Raw genomic sequence first — 25,350 nt, 5'->3', positions numbered from 1 at the left:
CTTCCTCCTCGTCTCTGTATGTAGACCCGGAGTGCAATGAGTCCTCATCCTCCGATGAGTTCTCATCTGAATCATGTGTACACATAATCCATTTTGAACCAGATCCTGAGAGGTTAACCCAGCTTTATAAAACAAACATGAAATGAGTGTTGGTGCTGCTGTGGAGAGTGTATTTTCCTCACCCTTGCCTCTCTTAGACATGAATAATAAATCAAACACCTGTACAGTGTTACTACACAATTTGTGACTGCAATCGCTTTGAATTTTGTTAAAGTGACATACAATCCGATCCCTCCCTACTTTGCACCAGCATTGAGGGTCAGTATAGACAGAAGCCAGACAGAATAATTAGTAAAGTCAGCAATCACACTAGCAATCAGTCACAGGTTATACATTAGTATAATAAGCAATATGAGCACATAATCAACTACAGAAACATTTCAAGTATGTAGGAGAAAATAGGATTTTGGTTATCTACCGGTAAATCCTTTTCTCGTAGTCCGTAGAGGATGCTGGGGTCCACATTAGTACCATGGGGGTACAGACGGGTCCACCAGGAGCCAATGGCACTTTAAGAGTTTGAGAGTGTGGGCTGGCTCCTCCCTCAATTCCCCTCCTACCAGACTCAGTCTAGAAACTGTGCCAGAGAAGACGGACATCTTCGAGAGAAGGATTTAACACAGATAGTGGTGAGATTCATACCAGCTCACACATACAAGGCACATCAAGCTAACTAGCTTGAAAAACTGCTGAAACATTACTTACCAAGTAACAATGCAGTACATAACTAAACAAAGTTGTACTGAACCAGATAACGGTTGCAGGAAAACGAAGCGCTGGGCGGGCACCCTGCATCCTCTACGGACTACGAGAAAAGGATTTACTGGTAGGTAACCAAAATCCTATTTTCTCTTATGTCCTAGAGGATGGTGGGGTCCACATTAGTACCATGGGGATGTACCAAAGCTCCCAGAACGGGAGGGAGAGCGCAGAGGCTCCTGCAGAACTGATTGACTGAACTTCAGATCATCAGAGGCCAAAGTATCGAACTTGTAGAACTTAGCAAACGTGTTCGACCCAAACCAAGTTGCAGCTCGGCAAAGTTGTAACGCCGAGACCCCCCGGGCAGCCACCCAGGAAGACCCCACCTTACAAGTAGAGTGGGCCTTAACAGATTTTGGACATGGCAGTCCTGCCGTAGAATAAGCATGCTGGATAGTGAATCTGATCCAGCGAGATATAGTCTGCTTTGAAGCAGGACACCCAATTTTTTTGGGATCATACAGGACAAACAAAGAGTCCGATTTCCTGTGACGAGCAGTCCTCTTCAGATAGATTCTCAAAGCCCTCACAACATCCAAGTACTTTGACGAAATTGAGGAGTTAGTAGCCACTGGCACCACAATAGGTTGGTTGATATGAAATGCCGACACAACCTTTGGAAGAAATTGCTGACGTGTCCGGAGCTCAGCTCTATCTTCGTGGAAGATCAAGTAAGGGCTTTTACAAGACAAAGCCCCCAATTCTGACACACGTCTAGCAGAAGCTAAGGCCAACAACGTGACAGCCTTCCATGTAAAAAATTTGACCTCAACCTCCTGTAGAGGCTCAAACCAGTCTGACTGGAGGAACTGCAACACCACGTTAAGGTCCCAAGGCACCGTAGGCGGTACAAAGGGAGGTTGGATGTGCAGAACTCCCTTCAAAAAAGGTCTGAACCTCAGGGAGGGCAGCCAATTGTTTCTGGAAGAAAATGGACAGGTCCGAAATCTGGACCTTCACAGATCCCAACCTCAGGCCCATATCCACACCTGCTTGCAGGAAGAGGAGGAAATGTCCCAGTTGAAACTCCACCATAGGAAATTTCTTGGACTCACACCAAGAGACATATTTCTTCCAAATACGATGGTAATGCTTCGACGTTACCCCTTTCCTAGCCTGCATCAGGGTAGGAATGACCTTCTTCGGAATGCTCTTCCGAGCAAGTATCAGGCGCTCAACTTCCATGCCGTCAAAGGAGCTGCAGTAAGTCTTGATAGGCGAACGGCCCATGCTGCAGCAGGTCCTCCCGAAGAGGACGAGGCCTCGGCTCTTCCTGCAAGAGATTAAGAAGGTCCGCGTACCAAGCCCGACTTAGCCTTACGAGATTTAGAACTCTTGGAATGAGTGGAAGTGGTGGAAACACGTACACCGACTGGAACACCCACGGACACACCAGGGCGTCCACTGCCACTGCTTGTGGGTCCCTCGACCTAGAACAATAGCGTCAAATCTTCTTGTTGAGACAAGAGGCCATCATATCTATTTGGGGTAACCCCCAAAGGTCTGTTATTTCCTTGAACACCTCCGGATGGAGACCCCACTCCCCTGGATGGAGATCGTGTCTGCTGAGGAAGTCTGCTTCCCAGTTGTCCACTCCCGGAATGAAGATTGCTGAGAGCGCCATGCGCGTCTTTTTCTGCCGAGACGATGATCCTTGTCACCTCTGACATTGCCGCTCTGCTCTTCGATCCGCCCTGTCGGTTTATGTAAGCCACCGTCATTACATTGTCCGACTGTACTTGAATGGCCCGATCTCTTAGAAGAGGGGCCGCCTGAAAAAGACTGTTGTAGATGGCTCTTAGTTCCAGGAGGTTGATCGGCAGACCAGCTTCCAGACTTGACCACCTTCCTTGGAAGGTTTCCCCTTGAGTGACTGCGCCCCAGCCCCGAAGGCTTGCATCTGTGGTTAGAAGGACCCAGTCCTGAATCCCGAACCTGCGGCCCTCCAGAAGATAAGGCAATTGGAGCCACCAGAGGAGTGAAATCCTGGCCTTTGGCGACAAACGAATTCACTGGTGCATGTGGAGATGAGAACCTGACCACTTGTCCAGGAGATCCAGTTGGAAGGCCGAGCATGGAACCTCTCGTACTGGAGAGCTTCGTATGAGGCCACCATCTTTCCCAAAAGGCGAATGCATTTATGAACCGACACCCGGGCTGGCTTCAGGACATCCCGGACCACTGTTTGTATCACCAACGCCTTTTCCTGCGGAAGAAACACCCTCTGCACTTCTGTGTCATCCCCAGAAAAGACAACCTATGGGTTGGTTCCAAATGTGATTTTGGAAGGTTCAGAATCCAACCGTGGAGTCTGAGTAGGTGGGTTGTGAGAACAATGGACTGCAACAGCTTCTCCTTGGACGATGCCTTTATCAGCAGATTGTCCAGATATGTAATGATGTTCACCTCTTGTTTGCGGAGGAAAATCATCATCTCTGTAATCACCTTGGTGAACACCCTCTGTGCTGTTGAGAGGTCGAATTGCAGGGCCTGGAACTGGAAATGACAGTCCAGTAATGCGAAACAGAGATAACCCTGATGCGGCAGCCAAATCGGAATGTGGAGGTATGCATCCTTGATATCCAGGGATACCAGGAATTCCCCCTCTTCCAAACCTGATATCACCGCACGGAGAGACTCCATTTTGAACTTGAACTCCTTTAGAAAGGGGTTCAATGATTTTAGGTTCAGAATGGGCCTTACCGAACCATCAGGTTTCAGTACCACGAAAAGGTTTGAATAGTAACCTGTGGTTTGCAAATGAGGAGGAACTGGCACAATGACTTGTGCCTCCACCAACTTCTGGACAGCCTCTTGTAGGACAGTTCTATCTGCCAGTAGAACTGGCAAGCCTAATTTGAAAAATCGGCGAGGAGGAAAATTCTATCTATCACCCAGGGATCCAGGCCGGACGATACCCAGACGTGACTGAACTGTTTGATTCTCGCTCCCACTGGCCCCACCTCTAGGCCGCACAGTCTAGCGTCATGCGGAGGACTTTAGCGTACCTGAAACAGGCTTTTGTTCCTGGGAACCTGCAAGAGCAGGTTTCTTGGATTTAACTTGACCTCCCCTAAAGAAGGTATTGGACGGTTTGGCCTTTCTAGGCTTGTTAGGCCGAAAGGACTGTGATGCTGATGAAGAGAAGGATTTCTTTGGAGCAGGTGCAGATAAAGGAAGAAACAGAGACTTACCCGCTGTAGTCGTGGATATCCACGCATACAAAGCTTCCTCAAAGAGAGCCTGACCTGTGTAGGGTAGGGACTACACACTTTTCCTGGATTCCGCGTCGGCCGACCACAAGCGCAGCCACAGTCCCTGACGAGCTGAAACAGACATGGAAGAGATTCCCGAAGCCATGGAACCCAGGTCTTTCATGGAATGTTACGCAAAAACAATTCAACATCACCCTTATCCATCGCATCCAAATCCTCAAGTAAGGTGCCTGACCACTTTACTATAGCTTTTGCAATCCATGCACTAGCCATAGTGGGACGTAATATGGCCCCTGAAGCGGTGTACATTGATTTAAGTGTATTATCAATTTTACGATCAGCTGGCTCCTTTAAGGCGGTAGATCCCGGAACAGGTAAAACCACCTTTTTTGAGGGTCTAGACACAGATGCGTCAACAATTGGCGGGTTTTCCCATTTTTTTTTTTTAATCCTCCTCAGGTAAAGGGAACGCCACCTGGACCCTTTTAGTGATCTGGAATTTTTTCTCAGGGTTTTCCCATGCTTTCTCAAATATAGCAGTTCATTCCTTTGACGCAGAAAAGGTTAGCGAGGCTTTCTTATTTTCAGTGAAAAAAGCCTCCTCAACCTGCTCAGGTGTGGTATCATTAATATTCAATAGATCCCTGAGAGCCTCCATCATCAATTGCACCCCCTTTGCAAGAGAGGCAGACCCCCACAACACATCCTCATTACAGTCTGTGGTGTCAGAATCGGTATCTGTGTCATCTTGCATGACATGAACAAGCGCACGTTTGTGGGGGTATATAGCGGAGCGTCCTGAGGTACCAGAATTGGGCCATACTGCCACAGAGTTCTGTAATACCTGGGTTGCAGATTCATTACTTGCAACCCTGTCTGAAATCTGAGAAATCCAAGATTTGATAGAGGAAAACCACTCAGGTTCCCTTGCTGGAATCTGTGCTAAACCAGTGCTATCCTGATTACATGGAATGGGATCATGGGAGGACATATCCTCCGCAGCATATGACAGTGTCCCTGGACATAGCTAAAGGAGACCACCAAACACGCCACACACACATACACACACAGGGGAGGGCAGACAGAGTCCCCCCCCCCCTCCCCAAGAATGGCAAGAGAGACAAGAGATTGGAGCCAACCCACACACAGCGCTGCTAACCAAAGGGACAACCCTTGTCAGCGCTGACTGTGCAACTTAATAGGATACACAGTCGTATTGCAGCCCCTCCCCCCCCCCTTCTACAACCCCCTGGAACCGTTTACAGATAGCTGAAGTTGCTGTGGAGGGACCTGTTTCTCCTGATCAGCGCTGTGCAGGCAGGAAAATGGCGCTGAACGCTGCTGGGTCCGCTCTAAGAAGCTCCGCCCCCAAAATGGCGCTGTCTTCCCGCTCTTCCACTGATTATACTGGCCTGAGGATTGAGTGCTGGCTGAGATCCGAGGACCCTGACAGGCTTTAAGACCAGTGTAGGGTGTCGCGCTGGCTCAGGGCGCCTCTCACATCGCCGCACCATGTACCGCTGAGCCTCCCGGAGCCATTAATACTGCGCTCTTACCCTGCTGCCGCCATCTTCACACCGACCCCCCTGCTTGCTAGGGGGTCGGTGTCTCACTCGCCACCGATTCTTCAGCTCTGTAAGGCGGTATGCTGCTGGGGCGAGCGATCTGACCCTCAGGAGCTCAGTGTCCTGTCGGCGGAGTAAGTGGCACAGACCCCGCAGGGTGGACACTACTCCCCCCCTTAGTCCCACGAAGCAGGGAGGCTGTTGCCAGCAGCCTCCCTATAAAATAATAAACTCTAAATAAAACTTTTCTAGGGAAACTCTGGAGAGCTCCCCTAGCTGTGACCGGCTCCTCCGGGCACATTTTCTAAACTGGGTCTGGTAGGAGGGGCATAGAGGGAGGAGCCAGCCCACACTCTCAAACTCTTAAAGTGCCAATGGCTCCTGGTGGACCCGTCTATACCCCCATGGTACTAATGTGGACCCCAGCATCCTCTAGGACGTAAGAGAAACATATTACTGCATTACTTTATACATATTCAGTTGCACAGTGAAAGAAACAGCAGTAATAGTTTACCGACTCATATGCATCAGGCACTTATCCAACTATTCGTACTCAAAGGTAGATCGGGTCGGAACTGCGCATGCGCGGCAGCCGCATTGCACAGGCGCGTCGTTGCCCGGCGACGCCTCCAATGAAGAAAGCGGTCGCAAGAAGATTGACAGGAGGAAGGCAGATCCGGGCGTCAACTCACCGTTTTTGGGGCGTGGAGATCCGAACGCAGGCGTGTCGAGGCGTTTGGAGTGCGGATGTCTGACGTCAATTCCAGGACCTGCAACGCTGAAGTGATCGCACAGGGTGAGTAACTCTTACCCTAGTCTACTTCTGCACAAAACATTTTTTGCACAGCAGGGCTTCACAAGCGTTCGCAGCCTTGCTATGCAAAAAAACCACTCCCCCATAAGCGGCGTCTAGTTGATCAAACGGGCTGCAAAAAGTTGCAGCGTACGATCAACTCGGAATGACCCCCTTAGTGCTGTATCACCTGGCTCAGGAGAGTAGGATACAGGGAGACCTCACCCCGTGAACCTACAGTGAACACAGACGCCCAAGTGAACACTAACACACCAGCCACCTATGCTGCGACTGGGTCCTTTTGGATACACAGCGTCTCAGACGGAAGCAGGAACTCCGTTCATGGCGGGAAACTCGGAGGAAACTGGTCATCAACCGGGGGGAGGGGCGACCAAGGGAGTGTCTTACTCCTAACTGATGACATCAACCCTAGGAATCGCGGCCTCATACTACCCCTGGAGCCTATGATCCCTGAGGCTTAGCGCTGGTGCACCCGATGTGGCAGCCGCTTCAGCGACTGTTTGGTAGTCTCCATCCTGAAACAGTGGGGCTGAGTCTTATGTTTCCCCTACTAATCGGAACCCTTCCCCCCCGTGCTCTGGCCACAGCCCGGTAACATCTGCTGTACTTGCTAGTACATCCTACACAGACGCCCGCCGAAACAGCACTGTACGCGTGGGTGTTGTCGCGACCCGGCGGGGAGTTGTTGGAGCATATAAGACGATTTTTAGAAAGATCGCTCAAAAAATAAGAATTTACTTACCGATAATTCTATTTCTCATAGTCCGTAGTGGATGCTGGGGACTCCGTAAGTACCATGGGGAATAGCGGCTCCGCAGGAGACTGGGCACATCTAAAGAAAGCTTTAGGATTATCTGGTGTGCACTGGCTCCTCCCCCCATGACCCTCCTCCAAGCCTCAGTTAGGATACTGTGCCCGGACGAGCGTACACATTAAGGAAGTATTTTGAATCCCGGGTAAGACTCATACCAGCCACACCAATCACACCGTATAACCTGTGATCTGAACCCAGTTAACAGCATGATAACAGAGGAGCCTCTGAAAGATGGCTCACAACAATAATAACCCGATTTTTGTAACAATAACTATGTACAAGTATTGCAGACAATCCGCACTTGGGATGGGCGCCCAGCATCCACTACGGACTATGAGAAATAGAATTATCGGTAAGTAAATTCTTATTTTCTCTAACGTCCTAAGTGGATGCTGGGGACTCCGTAAGGACCATGGGGATTATACCAAAGCTCCCAAACGGGCGGGAGAGTGCGGATGACTCTGCAGCACCAAATGAGAGAACTCCAGGTCCTCCTCAGCCAGGATATCAATTTTGTAGAATTTTACAAACGTATTTGCTCCTGACCAAGTAGCTGCTCGGCAAAGTTGTAAAGCCGAGACCCCTCGGGCAGCCGCCCAAGATGAGCCCACCTTCCTTGTGGAGTGGGCATTTACAGATTTTTGGCTGTGGCAGGCATGCCACAGAATGTGCAAGCTGAATTGTACTACAAATCCAACGAGCAATAGTCTGCTTAGAAGCAGGAGCACCCAGCTTGTTGGGTGCATACAGGATAAACAGCGAGTCAGATTTCCTGACTCCAGCCGTCCTGGAAACATATATTTTCAGGGCACTGACAACGTCTAGCAACTTGGAAGCCTCCAAGTCCCTAGTAGCCGCAGGCACCACCAATAGGTTGGTTCAGGTGAAACGCTGAAACCACCTTGGGGAGAAACTGAGGACGAGTCCTCAATTCCGCCCTGTCCGAATGGAAAATCAGATAAGGGCTTTTTCAGGATAAAGCCGCCAATTCTGACACGCGCCTGGCCCAGGCCAGGGCCAACAGCATTACCACTTTTCATGTGAGATATTTTAACTCCACAGATTTAAGTGGTTCAAACCAATGTGACTTTTGGAACCCAAAACTACATTGAGATCCCAAAGTGCCACTGGAGGCACAAAAGGAGGCTGTATATGCAGTACCCCTTTTACAAACGTCTGAACTTCAGGGACTGAAGCTAGTTCTTTTTTTGGAAGAAAATTGACAGGGCCGAAATTTGAACCTTAATGGACCCCAATTTCAGGCCCATAGACACTCCTGTTTGCAGGAAATGTAGGAATCGACCAAGTTGAATTTCCTCCGTCGGGCCTTACTGGCCTCGCACCACGCAACATATTTTCGCCAATTGCGGTGATAATGTTTTTGCGGTTACATCCTTCCTGGCTTTGATCAGGATAGGGATGACTTCATCCGGAATGCCTTTTTTCCTTCAGGATCCGGCGTTCAACCGCCATGCCGTCAAACGCAGCCGCGGTAAGTCTTGGAACAGACAGGCTCCTTGCTGGAGCAGGTCCCTTCTTAGAGGTAGAGGCCACGGATCTTCCGTGAGCATCTCTTGAAGTTCCGGTTACCAAGTCCTTCTTGGCCAATCCGGAACCACGAATATAGAGCTTACTCCTCTCCATCTTATCAATCTCAGTACCTTGGGTATGAGAGGCAGAGGAGGGAACACATACCCTGACTGGTACACCCACGGTGTTACCAGAGCGTCTATAGCTTATTGCCTGAGGGTCCCTGGACCTGGCGCAATATCGAGTTTTTAATCATGTGGAAGACTTCTGGGTGAAGTCCCCACTCTCCCGGGTGGAGGTCGTGCTGAGGAAGTCTGCTTCCCAGTTGTCCACTCCCGGAATGAATACTGCTGACAGTGCTATCACATGATTTTCCGCCCAGCGAAGAATCCTTGCAGCTTCTGCCATTGCCCTCCTGCTTCTTGTGCCACCCTGTCTGTTTACGTGGGTGACTGCCGTGATGTTGTCCGACTGGATCAACACCGGCTGACCTTGAAGCAGAGGTCTTGCTAAGCTTAGAGCATTGTAAATGTCCCTTAGCTTCAGGATATTTATGTGAAGTGATGTCTCCAGGCTTGACCATAAGCCCTGGATATTCCTTCCCTGTGTGACTGCTCCCCAGCCTCGCAGGCTGGCATCCGTGGTCACCAGGACCCAGTCCTGAATGCCTAATCTGCGGCCCTCTAGAAGATGAGCACTCTGCAACCACCACAGGAGGGACACCCTTGTCCTTGGTGACAGGGTTATCCGCTGATGCATCTGAAGATGCGACCCGGACCATTTGTCCAGCAGGTCCCACTGGTGCGTGGAATCTGTCGAATGGGATTGCTTCGTAGGAAGCCACCATTTTACCCAGAACCCTTGTGCACTGAGACTTGGCTCGGTTTTAGGAGGTTCCTGACTAGCTCGGATAACTCCCTGGCTTTCTCCTCCGGGAGAAACACCTTTTTCTGGACTGTGTCCAGGATCGTCCCTAGGAACAGAAGACACGTCGTCGGAACCAGGTGCGATTTTGGAATATTGAGAATCCAATCGTGCTGCCGCAACACTACCTGAGATAGTGCTACACCGACTTCCAACTGTTCCCTGGATCTTACCCTTATCAGGGAATTGTCCAAGTAAGGGATAACTAAAATTCACTTCCTTCGAAGGAATATCATCATTTCGGCCATTACCTTGGTAAAGACCCGGGGTGCCGTGGACCATCCATACGGCAGCGTCTGAACTGATAGTGACAGTTCTGTACCATAAACCTGAGGTACCCTTGGTGAGAAGGGTAAATTTTGACATGAAGGTAAGCATCCTTGATGTCCCGAGACATCATGTAGTCCCCTTCTTCCAGGTTCGCAATCACTGCTCTGAGTGACTCAATCTTGAATTTGAACCTCTGTATGTAAGTGTTCAAAGATTTTAGATTTAGAATCGGGCTCACCGAGCCGTCCGGCTTCGGTACCACAACAGTGTGGAATAATACCCCGTTCCCTGTTGCAGGAGGGGTATCTTGATTATCACCTGCTGGGAATACAGCTTGTGAATGGCTTCCAAAACTGTCTCCCTGTCAGAAGGAGACATCGGTAAAGCCGACTTTAGGAAACGGCGAGGGGGAGACGTCTCGAATTCTAATTTGTACCCCTGAGATATCACCTGAAGGATCCAGGGGTCTACTTGCGAGTGAGCCCACTGCGCGCTGAAATTCATTGAGACGGGCCCCCCCACCGTGCCTGATTCTGCTTGTAAAGCCCCAGCGTATACTGAGGGCTTGGCAGAGACGGGAGAGGGTTTCTGTTCCTGGGAACTGGCTGATTTCTGCAGCCTTTTTCCTTGCCCTCTGTCACGGGGCAGAAATGAGGAACCTTGTCCACGAAAAGACTGCGCCTGATAATACGGCGTCTTCTCATGTTGAGAGGCGACCTGGGGTACAAACGTGGAATTCCCAGCTGTTGCCGTGGCCACCAGGTCTGAAAGACCGACCCCAAATAACTCCTCCCCTTAATAAAGCAATACTTCCAAATGCCGTTTGGAATACGCATCACCTGACCACTGACGTGTCCATAACCCTCTACTGGTAGAAATGGACAACGCGCTTAGACTTGATGCCAGTCGGCAAATATTCCGCTGTGCATCACGCATATATAGAAATGCATCTTTTAAATGCTCTATAGGCAAAAATATACTGTCCCTATCTAGGGTATCAATATTTTCAGTCAGGGAATCCGACCACGCCAACCCAGCACTGCACATCCAGGCTGAGGCGATTGCTGGTCGCAGTATAACACCAGTATGTGTGTAAATACCTTTTAGGATACCCTCCTGCTTTCAGCAGGATCCTTAAGGGCGGCCATCTCAGGCGAAGGTAGAGCCCTTACAAGCGTGTGAGCGCTTTATCCACCCTAGGGGGTGTTTCCCAACGCACCCTAACCTCTGGCGGGAAAGGATATAATGCCAATAACATTTTAGAAATTATCAGTTATCATCGGGGGAAACCCACGCATCATCACACACCTCATTTAATTTCTCAGATTCAGGAAAACTACAGGTAGTTTTTCCTCACCGAACATAATACCCCTTTTTGGTGGTACTCGTATTATCAGAAATGTGTAAAACATTTTTCATTGCCTCAATCATGTAACGTGTGGCCCTACTGGAAGTCACATTCGTCTCTTCACCGTCGACACTGGAGTCAGTATCCGTGTCGGCGTCTATATCTGCCATCTGAGGTAACGGGCGCTTTAGAGCCCCTGATGGCCTATGAGACGTCTGGACAGGCACAAGCTGAGTAGCCGGCTGTCTCATGTCAACCACTGTCTTTTATACAGAGCTGACACTGTCACGTAATTCCTTCCAACAGTTCATCCACTCAGGTGTCGACCCCCTAGGGGGTGACATCACTATTACAGGCAATCTGCTCCGTCTCCACATCATTTTTCTCCTCATACATGTCGACACAAAAGTACCGACATACAGCACACACACAGGGAATGCTCTGATAGAGGACAGGACCCCACTAGCCCTTTGGGGAGACAGAGGGAGAGTTTGCCAGCACACACCAGAGCGCTATATATATATACAGGGATAACCTTATATAAGTGTTTTTCCCCTTATAGCTGCTGTATAGTTAATACTGCGCCTAATTAGTGCCCCCCTCTCTTTTTTAACCCTTTCTGTAGTGTAGTGACTGCAGGGGAGAGACAGGGAGCTTCCCTCCAACGGAGCTGTGAGGGAAAATGGCGCCAGTGTGCTGAGGAGATAGGCTCCGCCCCCTTATCGGCGGCCTTATCACCCGTTTTTCTATGTATTCTGGCAGGGGTTAAATGCATCCATATAGCCCAGGAGCTATATGTGATGCATTTTTTGCCATCCAAAGTGTTTTTATTGCGTCTCAGGGCGCCCCCCCCCAGCGCCCTGCACCCTCAGTGACCGAAGTGTGAAGTGTGCTGAGAGCAATGGCGCACAGCTGCAGTGCTGTGCGCTACCTTGTTGAAGACAGGACGTCTTCTGCCGCCGATTTTCCGGACCTCTTCTGCCTTCTGGCTCTGTAAGGGGGCCGGCGGCGCGGCTCTGGGACCCATCCAAGCTGGGCCTGTGATCGTCCCTCTGGAGCTAATGTCCAGTAGCCTAAGAAGCCCAATCCACTCTGCACGCAGGTGAGTTCGCTTCTTCTCCCCTTAGTCCCTCGATGCAGTGAGCCTGTTGCCAGCAGGTCTCACTGAAAATAAAAAAAACCTAATCTAAAACTTTCACTAAGAAGCTCAGGAGAGCCCCTAGTGTGCACCCTTCTCGTTCGGGCACAGAGATCTAACTGGGGCTTGGAGGAGGGTCATGGGGGGAGGAGCCAGTGCACACCAGATAATCCTAAAGCTTTCTTTAGATGTGCCCAGTCTCCTGCGGAGCCGCTATTCCCCATGGTCCTTACGGAGTCCCCAGCATCCACTTAGGACGTTAGAGAAAATATAGTAAGACTATAAAAATAAAATAAAAAAGCTCATGGCTGCTAAAAACTAGCAGCCCACTGACCATGCTTCGGCTCGTGCCGCACCAAACAAAAAACTGATTTGCCTGAGCCAGGAGATGGGGATATAGGGATGGGCCCGTTGCAATCTGGGAGGCCGAAAGCTCAGATCGTTTGATGCCAATCCGCTGTCACTACCTCATATCCCAATGTTATCCTGTGGATAACCTGTGGACCCTGCAGGAGAAAATATATCCCACTCAAATCTAAATCGCTCTGCACATGTTGCATCTGCCCCACCTGCAGTGCAACACGATGTTAAGCATTTGCTAGCTTCTTTGCTTTACTTACAATCATGAAACAGGCCCTTAGTACACTATTATCGAAATAAAAGACTCAAATTAGGGAAAAAGTACTAAGCATGGGAATCACTACAGCGAAGAAGCGTCTAATGGCTCATTTACATCAGCGGCCCTTTTTCCCTGATACACACAGCATCGATGATCGTTTTCGGTCTTGATCGGGGAGTCAGGATTTTATTCATGTTTCATTTCCCCATTTCCCTGGCCTGACCATCAGAGAATCGGCAAAGATTGGCAATATGTTGCGGATGTATGGAGTGGGAATAGAACCAGTGGCGACCACAGGTCACCACCGAGCCTGCAAGGGGCTGGTTGCGATCGCCCCACCCCCCTGACGGCACTCCACCGCCGGGATGCTGACCGCCAGGATACCGGCGCCAGTAAGATGATACACAGCCAGATAAAAAGGACAGATATAAGAGGACACATCTGTAGGATATTGGACTGGTAGCTGTAAGTAAGAGTACATCATTGAAAATAGAATTTCTAAAAAGGAACAAATCTAGAACTGTTGTAATGTTATAATAAGATTTTACTCACCGGTAAATCTATTTCTCGTAGTCTGTAGTGGATGCTGGGACTCCGTAAGGACCATGGGGAATAGCGGCTCCGCAGGAGACTGGGCACAACTAAAGAAAGCTTTAGGACTACCTGGTGTGCACTGGCTCCTCCCTCTATGACCCTCCTCCAGACCTCAGTTAGGATACTGTGCCCGGAAGAGCTGACACAATAAGGAAGGATTTTGAATCCCGGGTAAGACTCATACCAGCCACACCAATCACACCGTATAACTCGTGATACTATACCCAGTTAACAGTATGAACAATAACTGAGCCTCTCAACAGATGGCTCAACAATAACCCTTTAGTTAAACAATAACTATATACAAGTATTGCAGACAATCCGCACTTGGGATGGGCGCCCAGCATCCACTACGGACTACGAGAAATAGATTTACCGGTGAGTAAAATCTTATTTTCTCTGACGTCCTAAGTGGATGCTGGGACTCCGTAAGGACCATGGGGATTATACCAAAGCTCCCAAACGGGCGGGAGAGTGCGGATGACTCTGCAGCACCGAATGGGCAAACTCTAGGTCCTCCTAAGCCAGGGTGTCAAACTTGTAGAATTTAGCAAATGTGTTTGACCCCGACCAAGCAGCTGCTCGGCAAAGTTGTAGAGCCGAGACCCCTCGGGCAGCCGCCCAAGAAGAGCCCACCTTCCTCGTGGAATGGGCTTTCACTGATTTAGGATGCGGCAGTCCAGCCGCAGAATGTGCAAGCTGCATCGTACTACAGATCCAGCGAGCAATAGTCTGCTTTGAAGCAGGAGCACCCAGCTTGTTGGGTGCATACAGGATAAACAACGAGTCAGTTTTCCTGACACTAGCTGTCCTGGAAACATAAATTCTCAGGGCCCTGACTACGTCCAACAACTTGGAAGCCTCCAAGTCTTTAGTAGCCGCGGGCACCACGATAGGTTGGTTCAAATGAAAGGATGATACCACCTTAGGGAGAAACTGGGGACGAGTCCTCAATTCTGCCCTATCCAAATGGAAAATCAGATAAGGGCTTTTACATGACAAAGCCGACAATTCTGACACACGCCTGGCCGAAGCCAAGGCCAACAGCATGACCACTTTACACGTGAGATATTTTAATTCCACGGTTTTAAGTGGCTCAAACCAATGTGACTTTAGGAAATCCAACACCATGTTGAGATCCCAAGGTGCCACTGGAGGCACAAAAGGGGGCTGAATATGCAGCACTCCCTTAACAAAAGTCTGAACTTCAGGTAGTGAAGCCAGTTCTCTCTGGAAGAAAATCGATAGAGCCGAAATCTGGACCTTAATGGAACCCAATTTTAGGCCCATAGTCACCCCTGACTGTAGGAAGTGCAGAAAACGGCCCAGCTGAAATTCCTCCGTTGGGGCCTTCCTGGCCTCACACCACGCAACATATTTTCGCCAAATGCGGTGATAATGGTTTGCGGTCACTTCTGTCCTAGCTTTAATCAGCGTAGGAATGACTTCCTCCGGAATGCCCTTTTCCTTCAGGATCCGGTGTTCAACCGCCATGCCGTCAAACGCAGCCGCGGTAAGTCTTGGAACAGACAGGGCCCCTGCTGCAGCAGGTCCTGTCTGAGCGGCAGAGGCCATGGGTCCTCTGAGATCATTTCTTGAAGTTCCGGGTACCAAGCTCTTCTTGGCCAATCCGGAACAATGAGTATAGTTCTTACTCCTCTTCTCCTTATTATCCTCAGTACCTTGGGTATGAGAGGAAGAGGAGGGAACACATAAACCGACCGGTACACCCACGGTGTCACTAGAGCGTCCACAGCTATCGCCTGAGGGTCTCTTGATCTGGCGCAATATCTTTCTAGCTTTTTGTTTAGGCGGGACGCCATCATGTCCACCTGTGGCCTTTCCCAACGGTTTACAATCAGTTGGAAGACTTCTGGATGAAGTCCCCACTCTCCCGGGTGGAGGTCGTGCCTGCTGAGGAAGTCTGCTTCCCAGTTGTCCACTCCCGGAATGAACACTGCTGACAGTGCTAACACGTGATTTTCCGCCCATCGGAGAATCCTTGTGGCTTCTGCCATCGCCGTCCTGCTTCTTGTGCCGCCCTGTCGGTTTACATGGGCGACTGCCGTGATGTTGTCTGACTGGATCAGTACCGGCTGGTTTTGAAGCAGGGGTTTTGCCTGACTTAGGGCATTGTAAATGGCCCTCAGTTCCAGAATATTTATGTGTAGGGAAGTCTCCTGACTTGACCATAGTCCTTGGAAGTTTCTTCCCTGTGTGACTGCCCCCCAGCCTCGAAGGCTGGCATCCGTGGTCACCAGGACCCAGTCCTGTATGCCGAATCTGCGGCTCTCTTGAAGATGAGCACTTTGCAGCCACCACAGCAGAGACACCCTGGTCCTTGGAGACAGGGTTATCAGCCGATGCATCTGAAGATGCGATCCGGACCACTTGTACACCAGGTCCCACTGAAAAGTCCTTGCATGGAACCTGCCGAATGGAATTGCTTCGTAGGAAGCTACCATTTTTCCCAGGACTCGCGTGCAGTGATGCACCGACACCTGTTTTGGTTTCAGGAGGCCTCTGACTAGAGATGACAGCTCCTTGGCTTTCTCCTCCGGGAGAAACACTTTTTTCTGTTCTGTGTCCAGAACCATCCCCAGGAACAGTACACGTGTCGTAGGGACCAGCTGTGACTTTGGAATATTTAGAATCCAACCGTGCTGTTGTAGCATCTCCCGAGATAGTGCTACCCCGACCAACAACTGCTCCCTGGACCTCGCCTTTATCAGGAGATCGTCCAAGTACGGGATAATTAAAACTCCCTTTTTTCGAAGGAGTATCATCATTTCGGCCATTACCTTGGTAAATACCCTCGGTGCCGTGGACAGACCAAACGGCAACGTCTGGAATTGGTAATGACAATCCTGTACCACAAATCTGAGGTACTCCTGGTGAGGAGGGTAAATGGGGACATGCAGGTAAGCATCCTTGATGTCCAGGGATACCATGTAATCCGCCTCGTCCAGGCTTGAAATAACCGCCCTGAGCGATTCCATCTTGAACTTGAATTTTTTTATATATGTGTTCAAGGATTTCAAATTTAAAATGGGTCTCACCGAACCGTCCGGTTTCGGTACCACAAACATTGTGGAATAGTAACCCCGTCCTTGTTGAAGGAGGGGCACCTTGACTATCACCTGCTGGGAATACAGCTTGTGAATTGCCTCTAGCACTGCCTCCCTGCCTGAGGGAGTTGTTGGCAAGGCAGATTTGAGGAAACGGCGGGGGGGAGACGTCTCGAATTCCAGCTTGTACCCCTGAGATACTACTTGAAGGATCCAGGGATCCACCCGTGAGCGAGCCCACTGATTGCTGAAGTTTTTGAGACGGGCCCCCACCGTACCTGGCTCCGCCTGTGGAGCCCCAGCGTCATGCGGTGGACTTGGAGGAAGCGGGGGAGGACTTTTGCTCCTGGGAACTGGCTGTATGCTGCAGCTTTTTCCCTCTACCTCTGCCTCTGGGCAGAAAGGACGCGCCTTTAACCCGCTTGCCTTTATGGGGCCGAAAGGACTGTACCTGATAATACGGTGCTTTCTTTGGCTGTGAGGGAACATGGGGTAAAAATGCTGACTTCCCAGCTGTTGCTGTGGAAACGAGGTCCGAGAGACCATCCCCGAACAACTCCTCACCCTTATAAGGCAAAACTTCCATGTGCCTTTTAGAATCTGCATCACCCGTCCACTGCCGAGTCCATAATCCTCTCCTGGCAGAAATGGACATTGCACTTATTTTAGATGCCAGCCGGCAAATATCCCTCTGTGCATCTCTCATGTATAAGACTGCATCTTTTATATGCTCTATGGATAGCAATATAGTGTCCCTGTCTAGGGTATCAATATTTTCTGACAAGGAATCTGACCACGCAGCTGCAGCACTGCACATCCATGCTGAAGCAATAGCTGGTCTCAGTATAATACCTGAGTGTGTATATACAGACTTCAGGATAGCCTCCTGCTTCCTATCAGCAGGCTCCTTTAGGGCGGCCGTGTCCGGAGACGGTAGTGCCACCTTTTTTGACAGACGTGTGAGCGCTTTATCCACCCTAGGGGATGTTTCCCAACGTGACCTATCCTCTGGCGGGAAAGGGTACGCCATTAGTAACCTTTTAGAAATTACCAGTTTCTTATCGGGGGAAGCCCATGCTTCTTCACACACCTCATTTAATTCCTCAGATGGGGTAAAAACCACTGGTAGTTTTTACTCCCCAAACATAATACCCTTTTTTGTGGTTCCTGTGGTAATATCAGAAATGTGCAACACATTTTTCATTGCCTCAATCATGTAACGTGTGGCCCTATTGGAATGTACATTTGTCTCATCGTCGTCGACACTGGATTCAGTATCCGTGTCGACATATGTGTCTGCCATCTGAGGTAGCGGGCGTTTTAGAACCCCTGATGGCTTTTGAGACAGCTGGGCAGGCACAAGCTGAGAAGCCGGCTGTCCCACATCTGATATGTCGTCAAACCTTTTATGTAAGGAGTTGACACTTTCACGTAATTCCTTCCACAAGTCCATCCACTCAGGTGTCGGCCCCGCAGGGGGTGACATCACATTTATCGGCACTTGCTCCGCCTCCACATAAGCCTCCTCATCAAACATGTCGACACAGCCGTACCGACACACCGCACACACACAGGGAATGCTCTGACTGAGGACAGGACCCCACAAAGCCCTTTGGGGAGACAGAGAGTATGCCAGCACACACCAACAGCGCTATATAACACAGGGATTAACACTATAACTGAGTGATTTTTCCCAATAGCTGCTTGTATACACAATATTGCGCCTAAATTTAGTGCCCCCCCTCTCTTTTTTACCCTATGTAGTCTGGAAACTGCAGGGGAGAGCCTGGGAGCGATCCTTCCAGCGGAGCTGTGAGGGAAAATGGTGCCAGTGTGCTGAGGGAGATAGCCCCGCCCCTTTTTCGGCTGACTTCTCCCGCTTTTTTCTATGTATATCTGGCAGGGGTATTTTACACATATATAGTCTCTATGACTATATTATGTGTTTTTTTGCCAGCCAAGGTACTTAATATTGCAGCCCAGGGCGCCCCCCCCCCCCCCCCAGCGCCCTGCACCCATCAGTGACCGGAGTGTGAGGTGTGCATGGGAAGCAATGGCGCACAGCTGCAGTGCTGTGCGCTACCTTATTTGAAGACCGAAGTCTTCTGCCGCCGATTTCCAGGACTCTTCTTGCTTCTGGCTCTGTAAGGGGGACGGCGGCGCGGCTCCGGGAACGGACGATCGAGGTCGGGCCCTGTGTTCGATCCCTCTGGAGCTAATGGTGTCCAGTAGCCTTAGAAGCCCAAGCTAGCTGCAAGCAGGTAGGTTCGCTTCTCTCCCCTTAGTCCCTCGTAGCAGTGAGTCTGTTGCCAGCAGATCTCACTGAAAATAAAAAACCTAAAATAAACTTTCTTTTTCTAGGAGCTCAGGAGAGCCCCTAGTGTGCATCCAGCTCAGCCGGGCACAAAATTCTAACTGAGGTCTGGAGGAGGGTCATAGAGGGAGGAGCCAGTGCACACCAGGTAGTCCTAAAGCTTTCTTTAGTTGTGCCCAGTCTCATGCGGAGCCGCTATTCCCCATGGTCCTTACGGAGTCCCAGCATCCACTTAGGACGTCAGAGAAAAAGCCCTTTCCAAAGTATACACTGACACAAAGGGATATGAGCACTGATCCCAAAGCTGCAATAGAATACAGAAGGATTTTTTTACTTTAATGTAACACATTTACCACATCACTTTTCTCTGCACAAACAAATGGACACAGCAGGGCAGTATCCAGAAAGGTTCTCCAGCATGGTGGAGGTTGCGGGAGTTCATATACTGCTTTTGAACATGATTTTCACAGTGGGAGATCGGACTGATAAGAGCAAGCGCTGTTAGCCCCATATTTCATGTGTGTGTGCTGTTGACAATCACAAGTACCTGTGTTCCTGCTCCCTGGAAGTAAGCAGGTCATGGAGCTGCTGGATTTTATCTTTGTGCTGACGTACAGATGCCCGAAGCAACTCTATTTCTCTTTGGGAGGCAGATACTTTGCGGTCGGCTTCCTGCATCTGCTTCATCTGTGCTCAAAAGAAGTTTCATTATTATTCTCAATATCTTAGAAAGAGATAAAAAGTCACATCTTATACTATAAGCATTAAGAGCAAAAGGAGAATACTGCACTTCCTAGACTTAGTATACTTTACTGCTTCCATCATCTGCAAATAGGGCAATTTGTGCTTAGTGGAAATTTAAAAAATATATTCAGGCAATTCACCATAGACTAGTGATGCGCAGCCAATCAATTCATGTTAGTCCAGCTCACAAGATGGCTGCCTCCATCATGTATGCAGGAAGAAGCTGAGGTAAAAAAAATAATGTACAGGCCCACTGTGGCTCTATAATAAATGAGCTGTAAGGTACTGTATATTGTTTTTTTACTCAAATAGCGTGTCTCAAACTAAACGCTAGTATATAGCAGATTGTCAGTAGTAATACAATTACATATATACATTCCACAATGAAAAGCTCTCAAGACTAAGGGGTAAATTTACTAAGATGGGAGTTCTATTTAAGATAGGATGTTGCCCATAGCAACCAATAAGATTATAATTCTCATTTATCTAGCACCTTCTAGAAGATAATACCTGGAATCTGATTGGATGCTATGGGCAACATCCCATCTTAAATAGAACTCCCATCTTAGTAAATTTACCCCTAAGAGAAAAATGTTAAATGCAGTAACAATTGCAGTTCCAGCAATAAAATGTATTTATTAATTTTTGCTAAATGTATTCACTAAAATTTATGACAAATATGAAGACTTGGGGGGAAATTCAACTGTGCCTAATAAATTTTAGGGTGAAAAAAATGGCCTTTAGTACGATTTTTTTGCTGGATGTGTTTTATTGGGCAATTAAATTACAGGTCTTTTTTTTAAAAAAGACCAGTTTTTCGGGTGAAAAGCACAGAATCTGAGATACGTTCCCAGAGTCGTATGTTCGAACAGACGTGATTGCAAAACAGGTCGGTTATTGGGGATGTAGCCTAATGAACCCTTACAGACAGTTCTAATAACTTGCATTCACTAACCACAAAGGTTAATATTGATCCAAAAGCCCTTTTGGTTTCACCAGTAGGTGCAGATCATTTCGGTTACCTAGAAGACTCAAAGGATCAGAGTTAAACCACCATAGAAGGAGCTTGAGCACCAAGCAAACACTGTACTGCAATGCATTACTTCAAACTTACTTTCACAGTTTCTAATCTAGCTTTACGCATGATAAATTATACTAACTTTCAGTGTGTCAAAAGGCACAAAATACTACCTCATACTGTATTTGGGAATATATAATAAATCTGAAAATTATAAAATGTACTTTTACTTAATTTGTTCCATATTGTCTGCTTTATTCTTCCAAGAAATATGGGTGGCATTTCTCTACATTACTGAACTCTGGAGCAAAGTAAAGACAGAACCTGTGTGATTGGTTTTCAAGTGTCCTAGGCAAAATCTATGTAAATAGACTGCAGATTGGTTGATTCATACATAGGGTTAGTGCCTGTGTATATACTGTATTAAATTAGGTAATAATGAGGCAAGAAAGGATAAGGAAGGCAGATTTAATGACCAATATACAATGGATACATAAGCAACATATGATCTAAATAAATGTATGAACATGTGCCAATTTTAATAGAGTCACATATTATATTTCAGTAATAACTGTCCTAAAACTAGATAATAATTATCAGTAATAATTATCCTAAGAGAAAAAACAGGATTTTTGTTACCTACCGGTAAATCCTTTTCTCGTAGTCCGTAGAGGATGCTGGGGTCCACATTAGTACCATGGGGTGTAGATGGGTACACCAGAAGCCACTGGCACTTTAAGAGTGTGGGCTGGCTCCTCCCTCTATGCCCCTCCTGTCAGTCTCAGTCTAGAAACTGTGCCCGAGGAGACCATCTTTGAGAGAAGGATTTAACCAGTTAGTGGCGATATTCACACCAGCTCACACATACAAGGCACATCAAGTTAACTTAGCTTGAAAACTCAGCAATGGCTGAAACATTACTTACCAAGTAACAATGCAGTACTTAACTAAAATGAAGTTGTACTGAACAAAATAATGAAAGCACAAAAACGAAGCGCTGGGCAGGCGCCCAGCATCCTCTACGGACTAAGAGAAAATTTTTACCGGTATGTAACCAAAATCCTATTTTCTCTAACGTACTAGAGGATGCTGGGGGCCACATTAGTACCATGGGGATGTACCAAAGCTTCCAGAACGGGAGGGAGAGCGCGGAAGGTTCCTGCAGAACTGATTGAGTGAACTTCAGATCATCAGAGGCCAGAGTATCGAATTTGTATAACTTAGCAAACGTGTTCGACCCAAACCAAGTTGCAGCTCGGCAAAGTTGTAACGCCGAGACACCCCGGGCAGCTGCCCAGGAATACCCCACCTTACGAATAGAGTGGGCCTTGACAGACGTAGGACACGGCAATCCTGCCGTAGAATACGCATGCTGGATAGTGAACCTGATCCAGCGAGAGATCGTCTGCTAAGAAGCAGGACACCCAATTTTCTTGGGATCATACAGGACAAACAGAGAGTCCGATTTTCTGTGACGAGCAGTCCTCTTCACATAGACTTTCAAAGCCCTAACAACATCCAAGGACTTTGATGAAATTGAGGAGTAAGTAGCCACTGGCACCACAATAGGTTGGTTGATATGAAACGCCGACACAACCTTCGGAAGAAACTGCCGACGTGTCCGAAGCTCAGCTCTATCTTTATGGAAGATCAAGTATGGGCTTTTACAGGACAAAGCCCCCAACTCCGACACATGTCTAGCAGAAGCTAAGGCCAACAACGCGACAACCTTCCACGTAAGAAATTTGACCTCAACCTCCTGTAGAGGCTCAAACCAGTACAATTGGAGGAACTGCAACACCATGTTATGGTCCCAAGGTACCGTAGGTGGCACAAAGGGAGGTTGGATGTGCAGAACTCCCTTCAAAAAGGTCTGAACCTCAGGGAGGGCAGCCAATTGTTTCTGGAAGAAAATGGATAGGGCCGAAATCTGGACCTTCACAGATCCCAACTTCAGGCCCATATCCACCAAGGCTTGCAGGAAGAGGAGAAACCGTCCTAGTTAAAACTCCACCGCAGGAAATTTCTTGAACTCACACCAAGATACAGTACATAATTTTTCCAAATTCAATGCTAATGTTTAGACGTTACTCCTTTCCTAGCCTGTATCAGGGTAGGAATAACCTTGGTCGGAATGCCCTTTCAAGCTAGTATCAGGCGTTCAACCTCCACGCCGTCAAACGGAGCTGCGGTAAGTCTTGATAGGCGAACGGCCCCTGCTGCAGCAGGTCCTCCCAAAGAGGAAGAGGTCTTGGCTCTTCTTGCAGTAGATCCAGAAGATCCGCGAACCAAGCCCTTCTTGGCCAGTGTGGAGCAATGAGGATCGCTTGAACCCTTGTTCTCCTTATGAGCTTTAGAACACTTGGGATAAGTGGAAGTGGAGGAAACACGTACACCGATTGGAACACCCACGGAGTCACTAGGGCGTCCACCGCCACTGCTTGCGGGTCATAGTAACATAGTATTTCAGGTTGAATAGAGGCAAATTGCCCATCGTGTTCAACCTGTTTTAAGTTGTGATGATTCTACATACTTGCTGAATAATGTTTTATGACTAGTTAGCTACTATAACTCATGTTACCCCCGGATTAACCACGTTGATATTTTAAGCATTATAACTTTGGATAGCTTTTTAATTCAGAAATGTATCCATTCCTTTTTTAAATCCAATTACAGAGTCCGCCATTACCAACTTCCCTGGCAGGGAAATCCACATCCTGATTGCCCTAACAGTGAAGAACCCTTTCCTCCGTTGCGTTCGGAACTTTCTCTCCTCCAGTCGCAGCGAGTGCCCACGTTTCCTAAACTGTGTTCTTTTAATAAATAATTCCTCTGATAACTCTTTGGGATGTCCCTTTACATATTTGAAGATATTAATAATATCTCCTCTTAGGCGCCTCTTTTCTGATGTATACATATTCAGCCTAGTAAGTCTTTCCTTATAGCCCAGTCCTTCTAGGCCTTTAATCAATTTAGTAGCTCGCCTTTGAACACTTTCGAGTTCACTGATGTCTTTTTTATACAATGGTGCCCAAAACTGAACACAATATTCCAGGTGCGGACGTACCAATGCCTTATACAGCGGCATGATTACATCCGAGTCCCTTGTCTCAATTCCCCTTTTTATGCACGCTAGCACCTTACTTGCCTTCTTTACTGCGTTTTGACATTGTGTATGGTTATTAAGCCTATTATCAATGAATACCCCCAAATCTTTTTCCAACTCTGTTTCCCCTAGGCGTTCCCCATTTAATATGTAGGATGCAAGTTTGTTTTTAGTCCCAAAATGCATAACCTTGCATTTGTCTGTATTGAACCTCATTTTCCATTTAGACGCCAAGAGCTCAAGTTTAGATAGATCATTCTGCAAGGACTCCACATCCAATTCTGAATTAATTACCTTACACAGTTTAGTATCATCTGCAAAGATTGACACTGTGCTTTCCAGGCCTATTTCTAGGTCATTGATAAATATGTTGAACAGTAGTGGTCCGAGTACGGACCCTTGTGGTATTCCGCTGACTACTGGGGACCAGGTTGAGGACTTCCCGTTGACCACTACTCGCTGTACCCTGCTATCCAACCAGCTGCTTATCCATGTGCAAACAGTTTTTCCTACGCCAAGCTCCTTTAATTTGATCATCAGTCTCCTGTGAGGAACTGTATCAAAGGCTTTTGCAAAATCTAGGAAGACCACATCCACTGCTTTTCCTTGATCATTATTATTGCTCAATTCCTCGTAGAAGCTAATTAAGTTAGTCTGACATGACCTGTCCCTCACAAACCCATGCCGGTTCTTGCTAATAATCCTAGCGGACTGTAGATACTCCTGTATGCCGTCGCTTAGAATTCCTTCCAATATTTTCCACACTATAGATGTTAAACTAACTGGTCTGTAGTTTCCCGGAAGATTTTTGGATCCCTTTTTAAATAATGGCACTACCTCAGCTATACGCCAATCCTTCGGTACCATGCCTGATCTAATTGAACTATTGAAAATCAAGGATAGGGGTCGTGCTAGTTGTAAACTAAGCTCCATAAGAACCCTCGGGTGAAGTCCATCAGGACCAGGTGATTTATTAATCTTAATTTTGCTTAGTCTCTCCCGGACTACTTCTTCGCTTAAACAAGTATCTAACCATGAATCATTACTGTCACAATTGTTATGCTCTACTCCCACCATCAGTTCTTCACTGGTGAATACTGATGAAAAAAATGTGTTCAGTATTTCCGCTTTTATTTCGTCATCATTTATCAATTCTCCTAATTCATCTTTTAATGGACTTATATTCTCCTTTTTTTAACCTTTTACCGTTTATGTATTTAAAAAACTTTTTAGGATTGGTTTTACTCTCTATAGCGATTTGCTTGTCATTTTAGCTGCTCTTATTGCTTTTTTGCCTTTCTTATTACATTCTTTGTAATACTTGAAAGACTCCTCCTTTCCATTAGATTTAAATGCTTTGAAAGACCGCTTTTTTTAATCCATTTCTGCCTTAACCTTCTTGTTAAGCCACATCAGTTTGAGTTTAATACTCCTGCGTTTACTGCCC

At 47.8% G+C, this 25,350-nt stretch overlaps 1 protein-coding gene across 6 annotated transcripts in view; it reads right to left on the bottom strand.

The window, feature by feature from the left end:
- The window catches only part of LRRCC1 (leucine rich repeat and coiled-coil centrosomal protein 1), a 267,597-nt gene that overhangs the window by 69,398 nt on the left and 172,849 nt on the right, over positions 1-25,350 (bottom strand). For all 6 annotated transcript variants that reach the window (XM_063924032.1, XM_063924034.1, XM_063924031.1 and 3 more), the window contains one exon: positions 19,583-19,722. In XM_063924032.1, coding sequence (XP_063780102.1) covers positions 19,583-19,722 — 140 coding nt within the window. The remainder of the gene's footprint in view (positions 1-19,582; positions 19,723-25,350) is intronic.

The sequence above is a fragment of the Pseudophryne corroboree genome, chromosome 5, assembly GCF_028390025.1.
Source record: "Pseudophryne corroboree isolate aPseCor3 chromosome 5, aPseCor3.hap2, whole genome shotgun sequence".
Lineage (NCBI taxonomy): Eukaryota > Metazoa > Chordata > Amphibia > Anura > Myobatrachidae > Pseudophryne > Pseudophryne corroboree.
This window is presented reverse-complemented; position numbering and strand designations above follow the sequence as displayed.